The sequence below is a fragment of the Syngnathus typhle genome, linkage group LG16, assembly GCF_033458585.1.
Source record: "Syngnathus typhle isolate RoL2023-S1 ecotype Sweden linkage group LG16, RoL_Styp_1.0, whole genome shotgun sequence".
NCBI classification, from domain to species: domain Eukaryota; kingdom Metazoa; phylum Chordata; class Actinopteri; order Syngnathiformes; family Syngnathidae; genus Syngnathus; species Syngnathus typhle.
Window position 1 is genome coordinate 6695497 of NC_083753.1, and position 25006 is coordinate 6720502.

General features: G+C 46.7%; 2 protein-coding genes and 1 long non-coding RNA gene across 6 annotated transcripts; 1 reads left to right on the top strand and 2 right to left on the bottom strand.

Moving 5' to 3' along the window:
* Positions 1-10506, bottom strand: ptbp1a (polypyrimidine tract binding protein 1a). 4 transcript variants are annotated; one of them, XM_061301163.1, is made up of 17 exons: positions 10389-10448; positions 9820-9921; positions 9478-9531; positions 9356-9383; positions 6909-6969; positions 6553-6725; positions 6297-6443; positions 6040-6216; positions 5852-5959; positions 5565-5742; positions 5365-5439; positions 5114-5274; positions 3850-3883; positions 2840-2932; positions 2557-2773; positions 2366-2443; positions 1-2283 (listed from the first exon to the last, which is right to left on the bottom strand). In XM_061301163.1, exons 1-17 carry the CDS (start codon positions 10394-10396, stop codon positions 2151-2153), a joined length of 1827 nt encoding a protein of 608 aa, XP_061157147.1. In that variant the 5' UTR covers positions 10397-10448; the 3' UTR covers positions 1-2150. The 4 variants fall into 4 exon arrangements, with proteins under 4 accessions (XP_061157147.1, XP_061157146.1, XP_061157149.1 ...); XM_061301162.1 differs by having other exon boundaries at positions 9356-9386; positions 10389-10444; XM_061301165.1 differs by lacking the exon at positions 9820-9921 and having other exon boundaries at positions 10389-10506.
* Positions 10031-12491, top strand: LOC133169216 (uncharacterized). The gene is made up of 2 exons (XR_009718384.1): positions 10031-10430; positions 11344-12491. It is a non-coding gene; the product is annotated as an uncharacterized LOC133169216 (long non-coding RNA).
* Positions 11241-21113, bottom strand: palm1b (paralemmin 1b). Its single transcript, XM_061301193.1, has 6 exons — positions 20760-21113; positions 16676-16718; positions 16285-16365; positions 13750-13865; positions 13492-13562; positions 11241-13095 (listed from the first exon to the last, which is right to left on the bottom strand). The coding sequence occupies exons 2-6, from the start codon at positions 16715-16717 to the stop codon at positions 12734-12736; spliced, it is 672 nt and encodes a 223-aa protein (XP_061157177.1). The 5' UTR covers position 16718; positions 20760-21113; the 3' UTR covers positions 11241-12733.
* Between the last annotated feature and the right edge of the window lie 3893 nt (positions 21114-25006).

Genomic DNA, 25006 nt, shown 5'->3' on the forward strand with positions numbered 1-25006 from the left:
TGTTCAGACCAGTTTTAATGTCTTGTTTTGAAATCTCCCAAACGAAAGGGGAGCTCTTTTTCTTTCTTTTAATAGGTCCGGTACTGTCATATCAAAATATACACGTTTGGAAACGTAAAGTCAATATTATCCAAATGATTGTGTGGTACAAAAACATGAATATATACAACCGTCAGCCCTGTGTCAATTCATACAACAACCCCCATATAAAAAGCAGAAACGTAAAAGCTTGTGACGCACACAAGAAAAACAAAAAGGCGGCGGCGGCGGCGTGATCATCATCATCTACACCATTCTAAAGCCATATTGGGGGACCGAAGATACAGTATCGACTCAAGTTGTGCGACTAAGGCATGTCCCGTGCAAAGGCAACCGAGGATAGGCGACGAGGCCTTCGTTTTGAGTGAGCTACAAAGTTTAAGTTTGTGCAGAACAGGAAGGAGGAATAAGACTCACGTGTAATGGAGGAGGGGGGGGGGGGGCTCACTTGCACGGAATAGAAAGAAGGCGGACCTATGTACGAAGGCACGAGGGGGGAAAAAAAGTGGATTACGAGGGGGGGGGGGGGGGCTCAAATGACAACACGACAAAACCTCACAGGGTACTTTGGTCCTTAACAAGAAAAACAACCGTCTGTCTGCAGCTACATTTGTTAAACCATGCATATCTTGTACAAAAATAGACACCACGCACACACACAAAACAGGCGAGTGACTGTGTGTGCGCGCGCACATCTGGTTCGGAACTATACAGTGGTCAAAGGCTTGTGTCAAACCGGTGCTGGAGGCACTCGGGGAATGTGACGACGCTTTTTAAGACATTTTGGGATCTGGTGCGAGGTGGTGGTGGTGGTAAAAAAAAAAAAAAAAAAAGGCGCACTAAAGAACTTGACTGCAAAGGGGAAAGAAACGACGACACCTCGCAGCTGTTCTTTCACAGGTACCGTTACCTGAGTTTGGTGGTCAAACTGAATGTTAGCAGTCAGGTGAGCGGGATGGGGTGGGAAAACTACCACTGACAATTAAAACAAACAAACAAACCACCTGACGACGAGAAAGAAGTAAACGACGGTCATAAACGGGGGGGGGGGGGAGCTGGAGCAGGAAGTGTGCAGGCCTCAAGGCACTATTAGACACTCCGCTAGACGTAAATGCTAAACATTAAAAAAAAGAAAGAAAAAAAGAAATATAGATCAATGTAAATATGTATAGATGTCTACATATAAACGAATGTAAGGTTAAACGAGCCTGCGACACGACAGCTAATAGGAGCGAGCGCTACAACACACGGCCGAGCATCGCCTATCTGGTCTTACATTCATAGTTTCTACATACGTATCGGGATATATGCACACAAATCTTGTCCTAGGTAAACATTTGTGTTTTTTTTTTTTTCTCTCCTTCCTATCTCTTTCGTGGAATGAGTCGCCATCTCCCCCGAAGCCGGAGTGACGCTTAAGGCGAGCGGCTCGGAAAGGTTGTCGGGGAGCGAAGGGGGAGTAAGGCACAAAAGACCGTGAAGTCGACAAACAGATAGTGGTGCACATCCCGTGAAGAAAACAGCACTTAGGAGATTTAAAAAATAAAAAGTTGTCTGGGGGCTTGTTTTACATCGTGTCCGACTGGCCAAACAGGCAAGGGGCACGCAACTTTGCTACAGGAATGCTTACATAAGTGTGTGGGGTATGGATGGCGCCGGCCATTTTAGGCAATTTGGTCTTTAAGTGACGGTTTCGTCAGCTGCCTGCACTTGAGCTCGCAAAGGAGCCCATTTCCAAATGGGTTGTGCTTTCGTCAACGTGTCGCTTGGATATTGAACGGGGCTCTTTAAAAGTAAAAAGGTGAAAACATTTTCAGATAAGGAAGGAAGCTTTTCCCTGAATCGCAAAACTTTTTTTTTGGAGACAGAGCACCGTCTTTTTTTTTTTTTTTTTTTGCCCCAGACAAAAAAATAAAAATAAACCAAATAGCTGTCTCTCCGATTAACATACCCGGTGCCATTTTATATATAAAAGGAAAGGTAAAAAGAAAATATAAAAAAAAAAAAAAATCAGACTTTGATCTGATGACTGAAAGGAACTTGCCACGAAACCTGCGATTGCGTGAGCCGCAGAATGGGCTGCAATCGAGAAGGTGAATCGCTAAAGGCACTCAGATGGTTGATTTGGAGAAAGACACTCTGAGGTGGTGGTTCTCCCCGAGGTCGTGGTTATGGAACTCAATCAGGCACTCGATGGCCTCCTCCACTGAGCCCATCTGGATCAGGGCCATCTTCCGATCGTTTCTGTCCAAGGGGAGAAATGGGCTCAACGCCTGGCCTCAAAACGAGAAGCCTCTGAAAATGTGTATGGTGGGTGGGGGCTTACTGAAAGAACTTGAAGGCTTTGACTGTGGCTCCTGAGCTGGCAAAGAGCCTCTTGAGGTCTTCCTCCACCACAGCAGGCCTGAATGTTGGGGGCAAAGTTGAGAGCTTCCACATCGTACGCTCGTGGTGTTGACAATCTTATTATTCCACTGAGATTCAAAGCTTTTTTTTAGTGTGGCAAGAATGACTCACGGTATGTTGGACAAATGGAGCGTGGCAGAAGGTGGGAAGATGTTGGAGTAGTTCTTGGAGCCGGGCTTCTTGAAGCGATGCAGCGGTGAGTTGCTGAAGTCCTTGGTCAGGCCCTGGTCCTCCTGGCCCTCTCGTGGCAGCTGCACCGTGGTGTGCTTGGAGACCGTGACGCGGATGGCCCTGCCGTGCAGCCGCTGGCCGTTCAGGTGGCTGATGGCTGACGCCGCAAAAGCGCACGTTAAACATCATCGGTCGGCCTGGCCTCAATAAGAAGTGGCGTTACCTAGCTGAGCCTGAGTGCCATCCGCCATCTGGATCAGCGCGTTCTCTTTTTTATTGAACAGGATCTTGACTCTCATCACGTCGCCGTACACACCTGGAGAACACGAGCACATTGTCATTGTAGGGGGGGGGGGGGGGGCACTCGGTGGAACTGGGCATCAAGAGTCACACACAGCCAATCACAGCAGCCAACACGATTTTAATAAAGACGCTACGAAATCTACGGGCGTATGGATGAACGCGTGCTGATTCGAGGCTTGAACTAAATTCAATCCGGTGTGGAATCAAACTAAGCCTACATTAAGGAGCCTTTGGTTAAGAAAGGATAGTTGTAGAATAAAATTTGAAAAGCTATGCCTCGAGGGGGGGGGGGGGGGAGGGCAGATTTAAAAGGGTGGGAAAAAGGAAATAAAAGTTTGAGGGGGTTGATTGCTTTTGGCGTGACGCTGATTCTTATACAATCTAGTCAAAATCGTGCAGGAGTAAAACTACACATGCATAAACCAACACTAAAGGAACTACAAAGGACATCGTCCCAAGGCTCACTTTTTTTTTTTTTTTTAAAGCTGCAGCATTTCATTTTTTTCTGTTGCTAGAGGATTAAAAAATTTCACTTGTAATAAAAAATTGCAAAAGACAAAAGCATCAGCCACACACGGGGCTCTTTTGAAGACACAAATTAGTTTTAAAGCACAACAGCGGTTCAAAAATGAAATTCTGCAGGTCCGAGTGGCACTCCCAGCCTCTGCGTCTCTCAAAACCCACGTCAAGCAAACCAGATCACACACACACACACACACACACACACGCACACACATAAAATTAAACCCGCCCAAAAAGACAAAACACCCCCACGCCCTCCCTTGGCTGATGAGAAGCCACCAGTGGGGTCAGAAAAAATAATGAATAAAATCAAGCTAAAACAAAGCCAAAATAACATGAGACGAGACATGCCCACCTTGCCAGGTAACAGTAGTAATAAAAAAAGGAGATGAAAGGATGATAACGTACCGAAAAGAATAAAGAGGCAGTGTGGCGTAACGCTCTTTAGAGACAGCAGGAGGAGCAGCGGGGCCAAAAAAGGGGTGGGAGGGGATTTGGGTCGGGGGTACAGGGGAAAAGAGGCGAGGAGTGGAGGACAGTGGAGTGGAGTCGGGACATGTCCGCAGGCCACAGGCAGCGAGGTCCACGGGAAGGCCACAGTACCATGGTGGAAGGAGAGAATGGAGAGAGGACAAGGAGGAGAGGGAGGGAGGGAGGGAGGGAGGAAGGGAGGGTGATGAGATGGTGGTGATGGGTGAATGTCGACATTATGGGCAAAAAAAAAAAAAAAAAAGTTGCGAGTGCCAATGATGAGATTATTTGATGGTGGTGTCCAATTTGGTGTGTGCCATGATTTTTTGGTGGGGGGGGGGGGGGGCAGAGGGGAAGAAAAAAAAAACGGGAGGACAGAGGGAATAATTGGTCATTTGGCCGTGCAGTGAGTTGGCAAGAGTACAAGTAGGGGCGGGATTGGACAGGGTTTAAAAACAATGACAAAAAAGGAGGGGGAGGTACAGAGGAGAAAGGGAGGGAGGGAGAGAGAGAGAAAAGAAGTAAAAAAACAAGGTCAGTATACACAAAGAAATGTAGTGCTTCAGACAGTAGAACTGGCTAAATTAAAATGCACTGTCACTATGGGGAACACTAGGAGAAAAAGAGAAAAAAAGATTAACAATGAAATACAGAAAAAGGCAGAGACAATATGTACTTTTCAATCACACGCTGCGCCTACAGATCACGTCCAATGCATTTAGCTGTCAAATGGCATTCATCTTTTTAGCGAACGTTATGACTTAACACGAGTGATAAACAGGTAACTAACACATGCTACACACACAAAAAAAAAGAAAAATAATCTAAAGGAGTATTTTTTAAGCAGTTAAAAGTAATATTGTCTCTCCAAACAACTCAAGAATGATTTCAAACTGATGGACAAAAAATGAAAGTATGGAATGGCAAGTTTTTTATAGATATATACATATTTATGCAAAATCAAGAAGTTAGTGTAATTGAATAAACTTAAAATTCACAGTGAGCAAAGTGGCAGGTCAGAGATGCAGCAGGTTTGGTCAAACAAACAAGAGGACCTGAAAGAGAAGTGCCTGTTTTGGCGTGATCTCATCAAAGTAAATAAAGGTTGGTCTGTGTAGGGGGCACCATCGAGCAGCCGGCCCCACAGACGCTGCATGGCCTTCTCAAGCCTGCTCAAAAAGCCGCGCGAGTGCGTACTGACCTCCGGGTTGAGATTGCTGACCAACAGGACGTTGTGTCCGCCACCGGCGGCGGCCAGGCCGGCCAGGCTGAAGCGACTGGCGGCGGCTGCAGCCGCCGCCATGCTGCCGTGGCTGACGCCCAGAGACGCCAAGGCGCTGGGGATGCCAGGCATCGCAAGACCTGGCGGAGGAGCAAACGAATTCAGAGGGTACGATCGTACGCGGCTCCACTGACAATAGAGAGATGATGAAGCGAAGACTCTGCACTGACCTGCTTGCTGGATAGCAAAGGCGGGTGGGAATGCATGAGCGCCTCCATATGGCGAGGCAGATATTATACCTGGTGCTGTGGGGGGGGAAAAAAAAGACAAGGGTCTCCATTAATAAAAGGCAACACTGTCAATGACATCCAGCCCAAAGAGGTGGTGCCCCCGAGGATCACGTGTAGCCCAAAAATACTGGTTCTCTCACAACAGGCGGCCGCCATGGTCAGGTGGTCCAAGGTGGGCTGCGCGTCAGCAGTGGGCAGGTCCATGCGGGTGTAGTCGCGGCTCTTGTCGTTGTTGTATTTGACATTGAGGTTGGTGAGCTTGGAGAAGCTGATTCTGAGGGTGCAGCAGGCGTTGTAGATGTTCTGCCCGTCAAGACACTGAGATGAGGAAAAAAAAAAAAGCCAGTCGGATTAAAGCTGTGGACTCGGATGCACCGAAAAGCGATAAAGTGAGCCACTGTTCTGCGTGGTTATACTTAAACCTTACTTTGGCATTGTGTGCCATCAAGGCGTCGGCATACTGGATGAGTGCCTGGAACTGGTTGTTCTTTGTGAAGGTGATGATCTTAAGCACTGTGCCAAACTTGGAAAATATCTGAGGGTAGCGGAGAAAGGCACGCTTATTAAATGCAGGCGTGTATGACAGATGTCAGCGCCGGGGCGTTCTCCGCGTACCTGGTGCAGTACGTCCAGGGTGACCGGGTAGAAGAGGTTCTCCACAATGACTCGCAGGACGGGGCTTTGAGCAGTGGCGCCCGCGAGGCCGCTGGCGTCAGCCGCAATGGCCATGCCGGCGATGCTGCCGCCGCCGCCGTGCAGGGCGTTGACCGCCTGCAAAGCAGCCTGGGCGCGCTGCGGGGCCCAACAAGACAGGCTTCTTAGCGGCCCGTCGAACACACCCAAGCATAAAGCGTCTTTAGCGCGCATCTCACCACTTGGTTGGGGGAGTTGTCCGTCTTCAGCTCTTTGTGGGTGGAGTACTGCATGTAAATGGGGTGGTTTCTGATGACGGGGGTCACCGACAAGTAGTAGCTCACCATGGTCTGAGCGCACTCCTCGCTGTTCAGCTCCAGGAAGGCCTTGAGAGGGAGGGCGGGAGCACAAAGAAGCACAAGGGCATGAAATGTCAGGCTCAATGTGACAACACAAAAATTTGCTTCCTACTGGCTAAGATGTTATGGCCGTTACCTGGTTCTTCCCCTTCAGCATCAGCAGATTGGTGACTTTCCCAAAGGGCAAACCGAGACCGATGACCTCGGCCTCGTTTATGTCGCTGGGCAGTTTGCGCAGGTGAACCACGCGTGACGGAACACCGGGACTGCGGACGTCACCCTTGAATTTTTTGCTGTCGTTGCCATTGGCTGCGAGGGGGGGAGGTGGAGTGGAAACAAGAGACGGACGGATACAATCAGAGGAGTGAAAAGGCGTCTCTCAGCCTTCCTGAATAATGGATCGGTCGCCGTGGCAACACGTACAACACAGACGGTTAAATGAGCAAGCCAAAAAAAAAAAAACAACATTTCCCTCCATGGCAACCCCCCTACCTGAGTTCATGATATAGGGCCCGTTGGAGATGCAGGAAGAAAAGAGTTCGTCGGATCCTCTCTGTAGCAAAACAACACACAAGGCTGACTTAAATGCGGGTGCGCGGGAGGGCAGGAGGCGAGCGCGGCTCTCGCGTTACCCGAGCGCTGTGTGCTATAGGTAGGCCGTGCCGTAACCCGAGACTTGAAAGCAAGCCTTGAGGAAGAAACATTAAACCCCGACCGGCCGCTGACAATGAGATGCTCACTCGGCTTGCCATTTGATACCGTGGGCCTGGTTCTCACATTGTCTTTTGTTTCCTTTTCATTGACGAGGAGTCTCTCGTCTTGACTCTCAAACAGGTATTGCGCCAAAAAGAAAACACAGTGACGCCATCTGGATTTGAAAGATAGTGCCCCCCCCCCCTGCCACCATTCTACGTCGCTCACATGGCCCAGCGATAATGAAGTACAGCAGTCACAAGAAGTGGCTCAGCCGACTAAGCTCCACAACGGGGGCTCGCAATGAATGAAGGTCCTGTTCCGGATGAGACTGGGGGCCATTGTTACGTGGCAGAGCATAAACATATGGAAGCCCTTAGGACTTGCGGGGATTTTCGAGAGGCTTCGCAGTCGTTTCAAAACGGAACCGGTCGCGCAGGTCTGCGAGCATTCTTTTCATGGCCGCTGGAGCCGACCGAGCCTTCGCTTTGCGCAAGGCTTGAACTTCCCAGACACTCGATACCGTCGCAACAGCCAAACAATGGCATTGTGACACCTACGTGTACAAGACTTGCCATTTAAGATAAAATTATGTATGCAATAATGAATTTAATGTTGAGTGAGATGTTAGTTTGAGGTAATAAATATTTAGATTTTTTTTTTTTTACCCATTATTGCTTTTTTTGATGACACAACTAAACATTTTCACACAAGCGCGGCATCGGAAAGCATGCAAATGTTTGGTCATGAAAAACAGGACATGCCTCAGCCCTGACTAGTTGCGGGCAGATGACGTCACATCATCGCTCAACAGGAGGAGGAGAGGAAAGAAAAAGAAAACAGGAAGGGCAGCAGCAAGACCAAGCCTGCTTCCAGGCTTCGACTTAACGCCCTCATTGGGACTTGATTACATGCTTCATGGTATTTTCCCTCCACTTCCTCATTCTAATTATAGCTCCAGAGCTGAGAGGTTACAATGTGCGTACAAGTAACGCCACGCATTCCCGTTTCCCACATAATTGCGCGAGACAAGCCCGAAGTTATCGGCTTTGTTCTCCATCTCGCTGCGTCGACAGCTTAATAGTCACCTTGATGGCGACGTCGTATAATTGGCTCACTTCCTGAACATGTTGCGCGGCTTCCTCTCAAAATGGCACACTCGGGGGCCGTTTCGACTGCTTCTTAAAACTCGGGCGAGGCTTTTTGTTTGGCGTTAAAAGCAAAAATCTCTAGGAGGCACAGGTATGCATCCCCCCCCCCATCATCTGCCATTGCGGTGAACGGGACGGGGGGGGTCTCACCAGGGAGCTTATGGGGGAGGTTGGAATGTGACCGTGGAATTCCAGACGCTCTTCCCCAGACGAATAATTACAAGATTCCAGCAAAGCAGGGCGCCGTCACAAATCCCTAACGCGACGTGCATCGGTGTCTTATTTATAAAAGACAAGCGGCGCCGCAGCCATCGGTGCGGCTATGTTGAAAAACTGGCTCGGCTGGAAGGCGAGAGGGTGCGGCTTGTCCCATCCAGGGCCCGCACCTGACCGATGGCTTGTTCAAACAGACACGCAGACCTTTGGCCTACCAAACAATGGATGCTAAGATCGCCTCCAAGCGGGCCACCTACGCAGATCTTCTTCTCAGGTGCTGTTACCGAGGAAGAAAGATAAGAACAACAAAGCCGCAGAAGCCAAAAAGTGAATTTGGTCCTCTGAAGTTCGACGCGGTCTTTGTACAACTAGCCCAAAACAAAAAAAAAAAAGGCTTCTTAAATGCACAATACTACAATTAGTTGAATGAGGATAAGAACCTAAGATTGAAGTATTCAATCTTTTTTAGATCAGGGCTATGAAGATCTCTTCAACTGCAAGGAAAGTCAAAAACGCTCCTCAGGAAAACAAAAAAGGTAACAGGAAGCTTCTTTTTCAAATCGCGCACACCAAGTCGTTGGTTATGAAAGATGAATTGCGACCGCGACAAAAAGGCTTTTGACAGCACTTTTTATAATTATAGGGGGGAGGGCGCTCGGGTGAACGCACAAGAATTACACAAGCAAAACAAAGACTTCATAAAACAGCAATATCCCTCCCACGCGCCGGCAATATTTGACCCATCCCCTACTGCATAGGCCAACCCATTTCCCAATTCTCATGTGTAAAAGCAGTTAGAACCAAAATATGCACCTGATTAGAAAAAGAGCCAACTCAAGTACATTTGTAAGTGGCTCCAAAGAGAGATCGGATGCTTACCTTCGTGCCGACTGATATGTCATGGACACTGCTGCGGAAAGACAACACGAGGGGTTTGTCAGTGGGAAATTGGGCCAAAACGTGACCAAATTCACATCGAGACAAAAATGTCATTCCCTTACTCAATTTCAGGGACGTAGCCGGATCCCAGAGGATACAAGTCAGCGTCTAGGCGGCTATGAGGTTGCAGGAAAAAGAGACAAAAGTAAACTCTTAGCTTTAGATTACAGACAGAGCATCTCGAGAAAAGAGACAAAGGTGAAGAGTTAAATGAGTGCACTCCGGGTACACTCAACACGGAATCCATTCCAACTGTCGAATCCAGGTGATCGACAAAGAAAGGGGGTGTTGGGGGGGTGACAACAAGAAAAAAAAAATAATAACATAAAAATAACAGCAAGATGCAGCAGGCGACTTTGAAGCAACTCTCGACGATCAAACGCCACGCCATCAAGTCGCCTTACTATGCTTTGATATGGCTCCCCCACGACGGTTGATAAAGTCCCCGGGATTCAATCAAGGCGAACTGTTGGGAGGCGAAGACATCGGTGGCTTCCAACATGGCCCTGACTCCCCGCACAAAACATGAATGCGGAAATGAGACACGTTGCTTTAGCTCGACCTGCCCTAAGTTAACTCGCTCGCAAAAAAAAAAAAAGGGAAACAAGAAAAAAAAGATCAGCGTAGTTTAAACAAACACACGCTTAACTACTGTCACCCTGCTGTATCGTGATTAAGAACCAGTCGACACATGAAATCAAATATATTTTTCAACTACTTGACGACGATTAGCGAAGGCTAACAGCTAGGCTAGCAGCTAACTGTTGCATGTTTGGGTGACGGTGCGCGAAGGAGGGGGAGGCGGAGGGGAGGACGAAGGGGGAGAAAAGTAATTTTAAGTAACAACTTTAGCGAGTGGAACACAAGAAACGCAACGAATAGTACGCCACGAGACGCTCGAAGACGTGATCCGCCCGCAAGATTAACCCGTCGACAGAAAGGCGTCGAGAAAGCGGTTGCTTTGACAACTCACCCGTCCATTGCACAAGAAAAAAAATGCAGGTCTGAGGCGAAGGTAGGGCGGCAGACTTGCTTGATTTTCTTACAAAATGGCTGAACACGCGCAGGCGAGCGCTGATTAGTTCACTTGCCTTCGAGAGAGCAAAGGAGGCGGGATTTAATGGCTGCCAGGCCTGCCATTGGTCAAGACGGACATCAGTTTCGTGAAGGGGGCGGGTGGTAAAATAACAAGGCCGCGGCAAATTTCCACTCGTCGGCCAAAACACTCGGTACACTAACTGGTTTTCTTTCGCGTCATAATCATTTTTCATTAGCACTACTGAGGGCAATAGAGGACCACATACTAAAGGGTCGCTGGACTCAAAAAGTTTAAAAACTCGTATCAAACTTTATAATACAAATATTAGACTTCCCGACGTGATGAAGAACCAGGACCGTGTCATCAGGGGGGGGGCCCTCCAAATCCGTGTAACGCAAGATTTTGAATATGAATGTTTATCATAATGAAAACAATTTATTCAATCGTCTTTCAACTATTGTATAGTGTTTCAATTATTGTGTAAATATGACAACCCCCAATCATGTCAGTTCAATGTGGATATTTGAGCGATACTGGACTGGACAGCAGCTGGTGCTGAAAGTGACCCAGCTCCGAAGTCCATGTTGATTTCAGTGTAGTGTGCGCGCGCTTGTGCGTGCGCGCGCGCGTTTTTGCAAAGTTCCAAAACGCTTCACATGCGCCGTCTAGCGGCATACCAACCGAACCGCACTTTGCAATCAAATGACAATTGAAGCATCAGTTACCTACATATTGGTTGAACTAAACAAAAATGCACCGAATCCCAAAAAATAAAGCGGAAATTGCTTCACAATTTTACAGTAGCAACAGATTTTATTTGGTTGATAAAGACACAAAAAGCATTAAGCGTGAGCTGCACAAAGCCTGACTCCTCTTCTTCTCGCTTCAGGGGCCTGCACATCCCGATGGAACTCAGGCTGGCGTTTACATTCACGTGAAAGGGTGATTGCGCACACATCAAAAACGACATAACAGTGACGAGACGGTTCACGCGGTTGCGAGGCTTCATGCAGTGCTACAAGTCTACTGTCCGCAGGGGGTGAGGAGGGCAACGACACCTTCCCTCCCCCGGGCAGCTGTGCAACTCACTTGTTCAGAACGGTTGAAATAATACAAAAAGCTGTGACTTTCATGTACGTATATATATATATTTTATATATATATATAAAATATACCACATATAGTAGTGACGGGAAGCATCTATGGAATATATTGTGATCGAACGGTGGCTCGCGTGACTCTGGATGCCGCATGGTTCAAGTGACAATTCAGATTTTTTTTTGTCTTTAAGGTGGTACATGGTCAGTTTTGTAATGCGAATATTGCTCACTTTAAAAAGCAAAAAACTTTTTGGGGTGATATCCCTTAAAACAGTCATCATGACTTGATGTAAGGTGGGGGTTACTTACAATGTTTTCATGTGTTACATTAATGTAAACGTCAATTGAAATGTTCTCAACACGGATTTAAGCATTAAATTGACCACTTGAACCCGCGGCATAAGTCCGAGCCAAGTCAGCGAAAGACGGCGCTGGTTAATGACACAAAGTTTACATGCAAGTTAATGGTGGTGGCCATGATGGATTACACACAAAACCGCCCAAAAAACAAATAAATACACTGTATAAAACGTAATTTCAAGTCAATATATTAAAATACTATTCAAAATAATATCTCGGACAATATTGCAATATGAAATTGGCTGATAAATAGTTAGCTAGGCCTACAGAGATATATATTCCGAAGCATCTGTGTCTTGTTTGCACAATGAATGACTTTTTTTTCTTTTAGTTTTCCAGGTCAAAATGAGGGGATAGTGGTACAATCCAGAGAGCTAGCAGATATTTCCTCCCTTTCCAACAATAACAACAAACAGTACAGTACACAGTCCCATAATCATAACAATAACAAAGATATACGGAATACAATAGACAGAAAAATAGAAAACTATCAATAGAAACCAAAAGTCAAAATACGAGTGTAAAGTAGGCTGAGTACTTGTAAGTCTTTGTGGATTCTTTTTTGTTGTTGTTAGTTGGAGCTGGAGCTGGAGCTTGTTTTGGCTCTCGAAGGTGGTGAATTGGCATTGTACGGTCCTGACACGCACACGGCTCATACATTCTGCACACGCACGCGCACGCACGCACGCAGACACACACACACACACACACACACAAAGCTAAAGTACGCGTTTGCTAACAGACACATGCAATGGCACACAAGCCCGCACATTCATTCCCTTGTGTGCATACGCACACACACACACACACACACATAGCTCACATGACCACGCAGCACTTGCAGTTTTGCTTCTTCTCTTTCTCCTCCACCCCTTCGGCCTTTTCCTTCTCGGCCATGCTCCCGTTGGGCGGCGCCTGGTCCTCGGTGGCCGCGTCGGCGGCCCCCGCCGCCAGCTTGGCCTCCCCGTCCTCGATCATCACAAACTCGGCCTTGACGTTGCCGTCGGCCCCGGCGGCGGCGGCAGCCGTGCGGCCCTCCTGCTCTTCCTCCACCGTCTTGTAGCCCATGAAGACGAGCGTGACGGGGTTGTCGGCGCTGGCCTGCTCGGGGCTGGGGCCCAGCAGCTTGGCCTCTATCCCGGCCGCCTCTCTTTTGGGGGTCTGCACAACGCCGTTCTCTCCTGCGGGGGGCGGCAGAGACGGCAAGTCAGAGGGTGTGTGTTATTATATAGCCAAAACTAAAATTTAAGTTTCAAAACAATTTATTCATAATAATTTATAAAATTCCAAGTACAAAATTGCCACCCGATATAAATTCCTTGGGGGAACAAAAATGTAATCCAAAATATCTGCATAAATCTGATTCCCAGCAAACTCCCAAAATTTGAAACAACTCTAACTCCTTTCTATTTTGTTCCACAAGTATCCATCCACACTCATAAACAAAACATGCCGTTACTTTTTCCCCTTCCCCTGGTGGCCTATAGCAGCTCTCGCTCAGTCTGGAGTAGCCACATGAGGAAGTTGCTATGGTTTCCATTCAATCGCACATCGCCGTGGCAACGCGATGCACCTACCTCCATTTTCTTTGGCCACACCCTTATTGGCTGGCACTCCTGTCTCCAGTTCTTCAATCTCCTGCTCCAGCCTGTCTCATTGAACAAGTTCCATGTGGATTTATTTCAGTGGTTCAATTGAGAAAGGGAAATGTATTTATTTATTGATTCCACATTTTTGTATTGAAACATAATGCTGATTAGTGCTTATGTTAGCATCCGACTAAAGCTAGCAGACTGACCCCTTCCCCGCAAAAACAGTTTATCTTCAACACTGACCTGAAAATGACCTGCTCCAAGATTTTGGTCTTCGTCTCCTCCTCCTGCAGACGCCTTTGCGTCTCCTCCTCGGCTGGAGCTCCATCTAACAACCAGCGCTCCCTCAGAGCCTTGGACTGCACAGACAAAGGTCACCAGTCGTCTTGAATGATTATGATAAGTTTTTTCCCCTGAAGCTCACAGTTCTATTTTCATTTGTCAAGCGAGAAAAATCTTTTCGGCCAATTAAAGATCGTTGCCTTTGAGGACAAAAAAATAAATCAAAGCGTCTTGAACCTCTCCATCCATTTCCAAACGCTATCCTGCTGTTATCTTAAGTCTCTCCTGCAGATAGCAAAACAAATATTTCTCATGGCTACGTCGTGCAAATATAAACCACGGTGGGCCTTTTTTGCAGCTGTTCCAACAGGAAGTGACGCACAGGCGACCTCTAGAGGCCGTAGGCAAAAGCAGCTGGGAGAGTTTTCCAACCCCCATCGGGACAAAAAAAACTTGTGAATTCCTCGGCCGTGATGCAAAGAGAATTTCGACAGCCCCTCTTTCTTTTCCCCCCTTCCTGTTTCCTACCCTGTTGCATGCGTTGGGCAGTTCGTGAACTTTCTGAGAAGGTAAATGTCAGAGCTGATCCCCGCCATTTCTTATCAGGAGCTTTTTAATCTGTGGAAGTGCTTTTCTCTCAATCTTCTCCGCACGTCACACTGAAATATGGTCATATGCTGAAATACCTTTTTTCAGACGGGTGTGTGTGCGAGCAACATTTCACTTGTGGTGTGAGAGCGTTGACCAGGTATTGTATGAGAGCATCTTAGTCATGTGTGAGAGCGTTTCAGTTGGCTGTGCGAGGTCATTTTGAATGATGTCAAATCATAGACTAGGGTGGTGTCATACTAGCAGAGAATACAAAACACACACACACAGTAATTCAACACCCTTTCCTCTGCCAGACCTGCACGGAATCTAAAAACCCCCTCTCTCGCTCTCTCTCCTCTCTCACTGCCGTTTTAATCCGGCCACACCCTACACCGCCAGCAGATGACATCATGTGATGTACTACACACACACACGCTCATACACGAGCATGGTCGTAAAGTTGTGCGTCTCTCCATTGTTCTAAAAAGCTGCAAATGTAGCAGACAAAGCGTAGAATTGCGACACACACACACGCGCGCAAAGAACCATTAAATTAAAACAGGTTGCAGTGCAAAACAGGCCACTTTTGATGATGATGTCATTCTAGTGACACACCCAAAATGGCTTTCTTGGTATCTTATGCGTCGCAAACAAGCACTGATCGCTACTTTGTTCAATCGCAATCTTAAATGAGAAAAAAAAGCCCACTCTAATGCTGCATTTTATTAAAAAAAAAAAAAAAAAAAACATGACGCAGTTACAAAGGTTTGAAAAGAATTAAATTGTTTTTTTCTGCCTACCTTAGCCACCTGGGGGCATCTCGGCTCCTCACAGAGGATAAATAATTTATGACTAAGTGCTGTTTTATTGAATGACTAAATGTGTTATTGAACTGTTTGTAGTCAAATTAAAGAACTAGAGCAACACACTTCCCATCATGTGTTAGCATTAGAAGAAAGCTAACATACTAACGCCTGATGTTGTTGTTTTTTTGGACAAAAGTAGTACTTCGCGCTTGCGAGGGGGGCTCAAAGGAAACGTGCCATAAACACACCACGTGGCGCAAGACTTTTAAAATAAGATGCCAGGCTTTGAAGACTTGCTACGGCTCGTACAAATTTCTTTCCATTGTCACGTATGACAGGACTTTCAATGGTTGCGCGCGATTGTCTGCGAGGCGTTTCCTGTCGCAGTAGTGGGACAAAGCTCCGCTTCCTCTGCCAAAGCCGTCTGCATTGTCTGCCTCGCTGAGGTACACAATGACCGCACACACAAACGCGATAAGAGAGGACTTCTGAAAATAGATGAACTCGTGTCACACACGCTCGCTGCCATCTTTGGATTCGCAACAACTTCACCAGTTTGTTTTTATGATGACATTTGACTTTTAATCACGTTTGAAAAATCCGCACCTAGTTGCGACGTTTGCAACGCGAGCCCGAAGGTAGTCCAAAAAAAACGTGATATTAAAACACTTTTGCCACCTCTGCTTATCGTCAACCTGCCTAAACACTTTTGATAGCGTTGACGCTGACAAGAACCTGGCCTCTTGATATGACGAGTGTGTGAAGACGCCATGGTGGGGGGGAAGTTCCTGGTGTTATCTGCCGTCCATTCGGAACATTCCGTAACTAACGCACGGGTAGAAGGAATTGGCGAGGCTGGGAGTCGCACGGTGGGCGCCATCGCCCGGGAGGCGGCAGCCCTGGTGTATCGTAAACTTGGATTGAAGCCTTTTTAAAGGTTGTCAGCTCAGCATGACTTTAGCGCGCACTTGCAGTTAAAGGGAGCTGAATGTCAAAATGGTTTCTCTGCTGTTGTAGCAACAATGTACTATAAATATAAAGTGAAAACATCCTGGATTTTTGTTTTCAAAACAACGAGGTGACTTTTTGCTTCGCATACCTTGAGATGTTGGAGTTGCCGCCGGTCATCGTCCAGCTGCCTCCTTTTGTTCTCAATCTCTGTCTGCTTCTTCCTTTTCTCCTATAAACAAATAAGCAGTGAATGAATATCAGGACTAGCATTCAAAGCATGCAGCAGAATTCACACCCTCTTTTCTAGAAATGAAAATAATAATTGGCAGTGCTGGTGTTAATAATGACTGTGATAAAAAGAAACATTCACATCTTTATTCTATCCAGTTATATTGAAGTATTTACAGAAAGGGAGTGCACCAGTGAGCGTGTGCATTAGCGTTCCTCTAATGGCGCAAGGAGACAAGGCATAAAAGCTTTTTGGCTTGAGCGTCGTAGCGCAGAGCGAACGAGATGTTCCGTGTTGCTTTTCTACTCACAGCGATGACCTGGAGCCTCTCCTCTTGCGACACCTCATCCATCCTAAAGGCGGAATGAAAGACAGAGAGAGAGTGAGATGTTGGTTGAGCAAACATTTGCTGACCTCAGCGTTTGCTGGCTGCATAGCCGCTCACGACAAACAAACTGTCAACAAGTTCGATACGGGTTGCTTTGCTTTGGATGCTTTCCAGCGCAGGACCTGAGTTGTGGAGGGATGCTAATGTGCCAGTAGAAGATTCTTGCTCTACATGTAATGATTTCCAGACAAAAGTCAGACCGTAAGGGAAAAAGGCGGCTGCATGAAATCATGTTGGGAAAGGTTTTGTTGTCTTTGGTGGAACACATTTTAGCGTCTAGCGGTAAATTGTCCAAATATGTTAGATCCTTAATTAAACCACAAATATGTATATTTTTACATTTATTTTTAATCTACCGTAATTTTCGGACTATAAGTCGCACCGAAGTATAAGTCGCACCAGCCATAAAATGCCCCAACAAGTGAAAAAAAAACATATATCTGTATATAAGTCGCTCCTGAGTATAAGTCACCCCCCCACCCAAACTATGAAAAAAAACCGCGACTTATAGTCCGAAAATTACGGTAATTACTCAATGTACTCTTGTGATAAATTTCACAGTACGCTGGAATTTTTCCACATTACGTTAATAGGATGCTAGCCAGACAGCTAGCCTCAAATTATTAGCTTAAGTGTGTGTTACCATGTGAGACATGCACCAGAGAGGATTGTTTTTTGTCAATCTACACACACACACACACACACACACACAGACTCAAAGGCACAAGATGGCCTTCTGCTGTGCAGCGTCACATGGACACGAGCACAATCATCTGATCGACCGCCGCACTCCCGCAGTTTCAATGCACGCCTGTGCTGCCTTCCATAAAAGCTCCCGCTGTGGGAAAAGCATTCTAGCTCAAGGCCTCGCAACGTTTATTGAACCTGGGCACATTTTTGACACGAGAGAAAAGAAAGACATCACATAAAGTGCACTTCCAAAATCAAGATAACTGTGATTGGCCAATCTGCCCTTTAAGGAAAACGTGATTTCTAGAAAAGATGATCAGAACATTCAAGCTCAAATAAACATTAGCCCAACCTGCCGATAAACAGGAAGTGCTCCCGACCGAACAAAGCCGTATTTTGTCAATATGTCAAGGCAGGTCCATTGCGGGAGAGCTGACTAATGACCGAGCCGATTCCCCCGATGAGTGCAGCCGATGTTTTTGGAGCATTTACGAGAAGGAACACATTAAGGGCCCACCAGCTCGCCGCTAATAGCTAATTCCTCCGGCACAGCGTATAGTTATTCATTCAAGGAAAAAAAATGGTGGACAACAGAAAGATTATTTTTAACTGGTGCACCAAGTGGAGACTGTAACAGCTCGTGTCCACCCACGCACTCAAGCAGGCAGTAAACACTTCAATGCCTGAGCTGGGAAATACTGCAGCAGTCATGTGGGAAGGCTTTTTTTTTTTATTATTAGAAAATCCAAACAAATAACGAGGGATGCCATTAAAAGCGGTCGAGTGGAACGATCAACTGGGAAAAAAAAAAAGAGGGCTACTTCACTTTTTAATTGGAGACTTGTGCTTGAGAGGCAATCAACAGCTCAGCTTGGAGTAGCGCTTTTGCAATTAAGTGGTGAAGAGAAGTTCATTTGGAGTTTACAAAGGTGGGATCAAAACAAATGTTTTGTTCTTGGTGGTTCGGAAAAACGTTCTCACTTTTTTGGTCAAAATGTTTTGATGAGGTGCAAAATGCAATTTTTGATTTTCCAATTGTTTATTTTGCTTCTAGATGACCTCACAAGTGTTTGGTAGGGGAGAAAAAAAAGTTTCCACTACACATGATGACAGCAAAATAACTCTTAAGCTTAATGACCATCACAAGAGAAAGGAAACTAATCTCCAGCCACCGTCTCACACCGATGGAGAAGCACTTTGCTCTCGTCTTCCTTCCTTTCGGGCCCGACAAAATAATAAAGACAACAATGGCCTTTCCTACACACACACACATTCTTGTCCCGGGCCAGTCACACACTCGGGTCAACGACAGTCTGAAGCGGCGACGATGAAAACCCGAGCAAGATAGCGTTTGAAGGGGTCAGAGGGCGCCACCTCAGAGACGGCCCGTGAAGAACATCTCTTGTAGACAGTCAAATGAAGTCAAGTCTGACATAAGACAGGCTCAGCCGTATTACGCAACAAAATGCTACTTCCAATTTTTGCTGCATTTCTTCAACAGTCCTTCCGGACTAATCCTTCGAATACTCCCCCCCCCCCCCCTCCCTTCCACCAACACGTTACCTGATAGTGCTTGTGTGGTCTTTTTGGCCATTCAGCAGCATCTTCATTTAGGAAGCTCAGTGCATTAACGAGACGAGCCCCTCCGACAGGAAGCATTAGGTGCCTTCTTTTTAGAAGCGTCCCAGAAAGGTTCTCAAAAGGCTCGGCTAGTGTTTATGTACTTGCGCCTTTTGCTCGGAATGGTGAATGTTTGTGTGTGTGTGAAGCTGAGGTTGTGTCCAGTTCACCCCCCCCCCCACAAACTTGGCTTTGCATCAATAGGCCTTTTGATGGAGGCCACGGGTGATCATCATGAGTGCGCGCCAGGGAATCTGAGATGGGGGGGGGGGGGGGGGGGGGGCATTGACCGGAGAAGATAAAATGACACTTTCCAGAAGAAAGTGATGCTCTCTTGCTTTAACTTATCTGTCATGACAAAGCAGTTGGTGGAAAAGGGAGAGGGAGGAAGGGGTCGGAGTGTGTGTAATGTGTGACGTGACCATCCAGGAGAAAAAGAGATTAGTAGAAACACACGGCACTGAAAGAAACAAGATGGGCCACGTTAAAGATCTTACTATGTACTATGTTCCTTTATTAACTCAACCGTTGCCGTGGCAATACGTTGTTTGCCAAGACAAAGACACTCATTTTGAGATTTTAAAAATATTTAAGTCTATGAATCCAATCGAGGGTCTTTCACTTCCACTTCAACACCGCCCAAAAAGAATCTGGACCTTGCCGTGCATCGTCTGAAGAAGTTTGCCACCTTGCTAAAATCAAACCAAACCAAAATAATAGAAAGAGCTTTGGCGGTAATTTGGATGCAATGGGCGTGTTTTTGTTTACGCTTTCACCTCTCATCGCCTCGACAAAAGACGTGCGCAGAGACAATGGCTGGAAGAGACACCAAAAGAAAAACAAGCACTTTGCAGCTGCTGTGTTAACAAAGCAATCACGGGAGCGAGTAAAACAAACTGCTTGTTTACCGGTTCAATCAGTCAGCTGCAAAATGGCCACAACCAGGAGCTTGTTTAGATGAAAGAATTTAAGCTTCACGTTTGCAGCATTTTTGCTAGCAAGCTAACATTTAGTAATCATTTTAAGATGATATTTTGACATTATGCAGACCACTTCAATTTTTAGAGATTGTGTTGAATTGACCTCAATCCCGAATTTGTGTCTATTTTTGACAGATTCAATTGACAGCTGCATACTTCTACCCTTAAACCTGCATGTAATCTTTTTTTAAATTTTGAAACCGGATTCACAAGCACATTCACGGCGTTCCATACCGTATGCATACTGGTGTACTGTACCGGCCCGAGCACAGCAGCCTGGGAGTGTATGCACGCACGCATGCACACAAAAATACACACACAGATTCCAGACAGGGCTATGTCATGGCCAACACGGTGCGCCATATTGGAACGGCAGACTGCTCGCATCACATCACAACACAACGCACATTCGAGAAAGACAGTTCGCATCATCACCGGATCCAACTCTAAATAAAAATAAAAAAGGGATGAGGCTGCTGGTGCTGATGCTGAGACGCAAACGCACGCGCACGCGCACGCTCATCTTCACTACAGATCGATTTGACATGATGGAGTACGGGCGTAGACATGACCGGTTACACCTGTCGGATGCAGAAATGGGGCGGGGCCAAATAAGAAATATAACGGTTTCATTTCTCTTACAGTTGAATCGTCATTTTCCCTCCCTCCCCGGTACTGCAGGGTGTGAAGCAAAAAGAAGCAAAATCACGACTTACTCGGCCCCGGTGGTTGATCCCGTCCTCCTTCTTCTTTCCCCCGACACACGCGCTAAAAAAATAAAAATAAAAAAAGGGGAAAACACGCGTGGTGTTTATTTCTCCCTCTCCTCCTTCCACTCCTTCTTAGAAACCTCCTTCCTCTTCCTCCTCCTCCTCCTCCCCCTCCTCGCCCTCCCTCGTCCTGGAGGTGATGGTGGTCGTCCGGGTGCGTGCGCGCTTCTCAGTCCGACTGTGGTGGCGACACCCCCGCGGCTCTGCGCCTCAACGCACTCGGCCGAGCTCCGGGCATGGGCGGCGGTTTGCAAGCAGGTTGTAATGTCGTTAGTGCGGAGGGAGGGATGGAGGGAGGGATGGAGGGAGGGCGTATGGGAGGGAGAGGAGGTGAAATGGAGATGGAAGGAGAGGAGGGAGGAGGGGGAGGAGATAAAACAGGGAGGGGGGAGGGAGAGGGAGGGCTGGGGAGGGCCCTCGGAATTCTAAGGCGTTTCTTATGATCCCGCTGCTCCTGTTGGGCTCATCCAGGAGAGGATTCCTGTTGGATCAACTGCGGCTCTGGTTGGAAAACAAGGGGGAAAATACGTTTAATTTGGGTTTTAGCGCCCTCTGGTGGAACAAGATGTCAAACACGCCCGTTAGTGTGACAACAAAAAATCTATAATGCTATTTTCTGGGGCTCGTCTTTACATAAATGTACATTTTTGCGATTTTTTTTTTCATTCTTCTGGACTCGAGAACAAGCAAGGAGACTTGCACTTGCGTTGAATATCCCGCAGAGGGAGCCAGAGTTCAAGTAACCACGCTGCTACTGCTGCTGCTATTCAGGGTGGAAATTTACCTACTTTTGCCTTATTCACATGTGCGGTGGATGGGAAAAGTCTGCACACCCTGTTCATATGAGACTAAATCATCTCAAACTGTGACTGAAAATCTTTTTGAGAAGTACAATAGACAAGCAACTGAAATGGGGTCAAGAAAAGCTTACTTAGAATAGGCAAACTTAATTTGGGGTTATTCAGCGCTAACTCATGCAACTAATTTAACACGAATTTGACTGATTGGGTGATTGTGACGCAACCACATCAAAGCTTTAAAAATGTTATTTTTCCACAAAGTGCTATGCGGCACATTAAATCTCAGCAGGGGTGTGTAGACTTTTTATATGCGGATAATTAGACAACTAAGATCATTTGAGGATATGCCATTCAAAAGGGGGGCACATTTGTAGCTGCTTTAATACTTATTATCTAGATGTGTGCGTTTTTGTTTGACATACCTCAAGGGAGCATGATTGCGTGGCTCGCGTCCGACAGGAAAGCTTTATTTTTTAATTTTTTAGGTTAAGTGTAAAAGCTGCAAAATACTGGACATTTTTCTCACCCAGACTACCAAAGACGTGTTCGTTTAGATTAAAGCCGTGATGCGGTAGTGAGGTTATGTCACCGCATCATCGCAAAGCACTTTGTCGTCCAATCAGGTTGCACTACTACTTTTCCAAACCAGATCATTTAGTAGTGGCGCTTATCTCCAATGGAAGATGATTCAATTCATTTGATTGTCGGGGAGGCAGTGCCCCTGCGGCACCCCCTCTAGCTCCGCCAGTGCATGAAACTACCTGATTTTCAACCACTGCTGCTATGTGCTACCTTGCAGAACTAAATTGACCTTTTTAGCTGTCAGGGCAACTCCAGATCTCCAAGTATAATGCGGCGAGTGGGAAATTGAAGTTCCAAGTCTGCTCTCTTGAAATTTGAATATTTGGCTCTAACAAAGGGAGTCTTTGGGTGTGGGCGGGAGCTAGGCAAGGCGGAGGAGAAGGCTGGTATGCATTGTGCAGGGGATTTATAGAGAAGGGTTCGGTACGGGGACGTGATTTTGAAGCGGGCTTTATCACAAACAGTGCGCACATCATCACACGCCCTTCAGCCATTTTGACTGCACACGAGCAGGTTTTTTTTTTCTATTCCACAATCACGATAAACACTGTTGACAGATGAGGGTCAGACATGTTTTTTTGACAAACAGCGCAGGGAAGTCGTACGTGCCGGGAAAGAGATATTTGATGCTTTTTCAAACGTGTTTACGTCTGGAGTATATACGACACCCGACCAGCAGCCCTCGGGCCCAGCTCAGCACTCGGCTTCTTATCTCCCCCTCAGAGGCTTCGCTGAATATGAATAAACGTTGCCCCCTCCCAAAATAAAATCAGATGAGGGAAAATTGAAGGGTATGAAGTGGGGACCCAGAAAAGTGACAAAATGTCTCCTCCCGTCACACCTGAACGAGATACAAATGGCTGGAAGGAGTTGATTGGTCGACACGCCAAACAGGTGGGAATAAAAACCTATTGGCATGTTTTAGCATAGCTGACAAATAATCCTTTGGATTCATTGCTTTCTTTGTGCAGCCATGTTGTTTGCATTTTGTCTTCGCCGCTCGCTCATCAGCCTCGATGAGTCAGTGCAAGCGCCTGGTCCAACTGTCTTTTTTTTTTTTTGAGGAAATCTTCCAAGAGTGAGAAACATCTCACCGTGTCTTCAGTCAGTTTGCCGCACAAACGAGATGGATCCCGCGCTCCCATTTGCTTATTAAAACGATGCTCCCTTGCCAACCAAGAACATAAAAGTCTCCAGTGTCATTTGCGTTTATGCGACGACTCCTTGTTTTTTTTGGTGCGTGTTTGATCACGACATGGCGACAGCCCCCTCCCACCCTAACGTTGGGGAGCGAAAGTGGGTCAGAGCGCAAACCTCTGCCAAAAGCTTCCGTGGAGGCGGCAGGTCTATCTGACATGCTTCCTCGACAGCCCAAAAACAATTTCTTCATTTTTGAGAATTTTCGACTGACCCACCAAATTTCCTGTTGCTATGAGAAACGGAATTTCCCCCCAAATTCCACAGGCGGGCTGAAGGCACCTTTAGCTATCATTGACTGTAACATAAGAGACGGGGGGAAGCGGCGCATGAAAGCGGTCATGGACAGAATACGTACACACAAATATATCGGGGCCCGGGCCCAATTATTTTGCTCTGATAACTGTGTCAGTGTATCAGCGCACACTGTAAAGCCTGCGGGACATTGAAGTCAAGCGCTGTACAGTCTTATTCATGCATGCGAGGCCACAATCACATTAGCGCAATCAAGCTGAAATATGATTGGAACTTTTCATACACGTGTGACCCAGACTTGAAACATACAATATTTAAGACTTGTAGTACAGATTTGCACGTATTGTAACAGTTAACTCTGCTACGCTAACCTTAACCCTACGTTTGACCTCTCCTCTAAGCTGGCACAATTAACTTGCCCCCAAAAAAATTCCAACCGTTTACTGTCTGGTGTAAATCTGAAAATGAAGCCCCTTAAAAGTGCAAGGTGCCTTGCGAGGTGAAGAGCACCCCATTAAAAAAAAAAAGGGCTCGCTCCCAGATGGGCCGGAACGGCATCGCTAGGGCATTCATCACCCGCGCCGCGCCGGATGAACGGGTCGGGTCGCCTTGTATTCAGGAGAGCGTCGGTTCCATACAATTGTCGAGAAAATTGCCCACAAGGAAAAAATTGTAGCACTAATTTGTGCTCTTTGTTAGTCATTAAAGACAACACTGATGCCTTTGTTCCTGGCGCTAAAACTACCCCCCAAAATAAATAAATACATAAATGCAAAATGACTCCTTGCATTGATTACGCTGACGGTAAGAAGGACAGCGGTGACCCACTTTGTATCACCTTTCCTCACTTGGGGAACGATGAGCGGGAAGTAAAATGAGACGTACGGAATTAGCTTATGTCCAAGCGAGTGATGGGGGGGGCCCCTCTACAAAATAACCTGTGCGCCTAAAATGATTGTTGCCCTATGCTCACAGCACACACACGTATACACACATGCGTCACGGCGAGGCTGTCTGACCTCATCTTCAGGCCTCCGTCCTGCACACCATCTGCACCGTCGGCGCTTTGCTTCCCAGCCGTGAATGCACACACACTGTGTTTGTGCACACATGCAGAAATAAAATCTGTGAAATCTGTATGCACGGAGCAGCAAAAATCCACCCGACTGACTGATGTCACGGGCCAAACAATGACACACATCCGAGGGGATGCAGCTGGAGTGCACACATGGAGGATTGCTAGATCCACATGGAGCCCGAATTAAGAAGTCGTTTTATTTTATTCAACGTTATTGTTATTGTCACACATCAATACAGATAGAAAATGTAGCCCGTAAAAAAAAAAAGGCTGAAGCGATC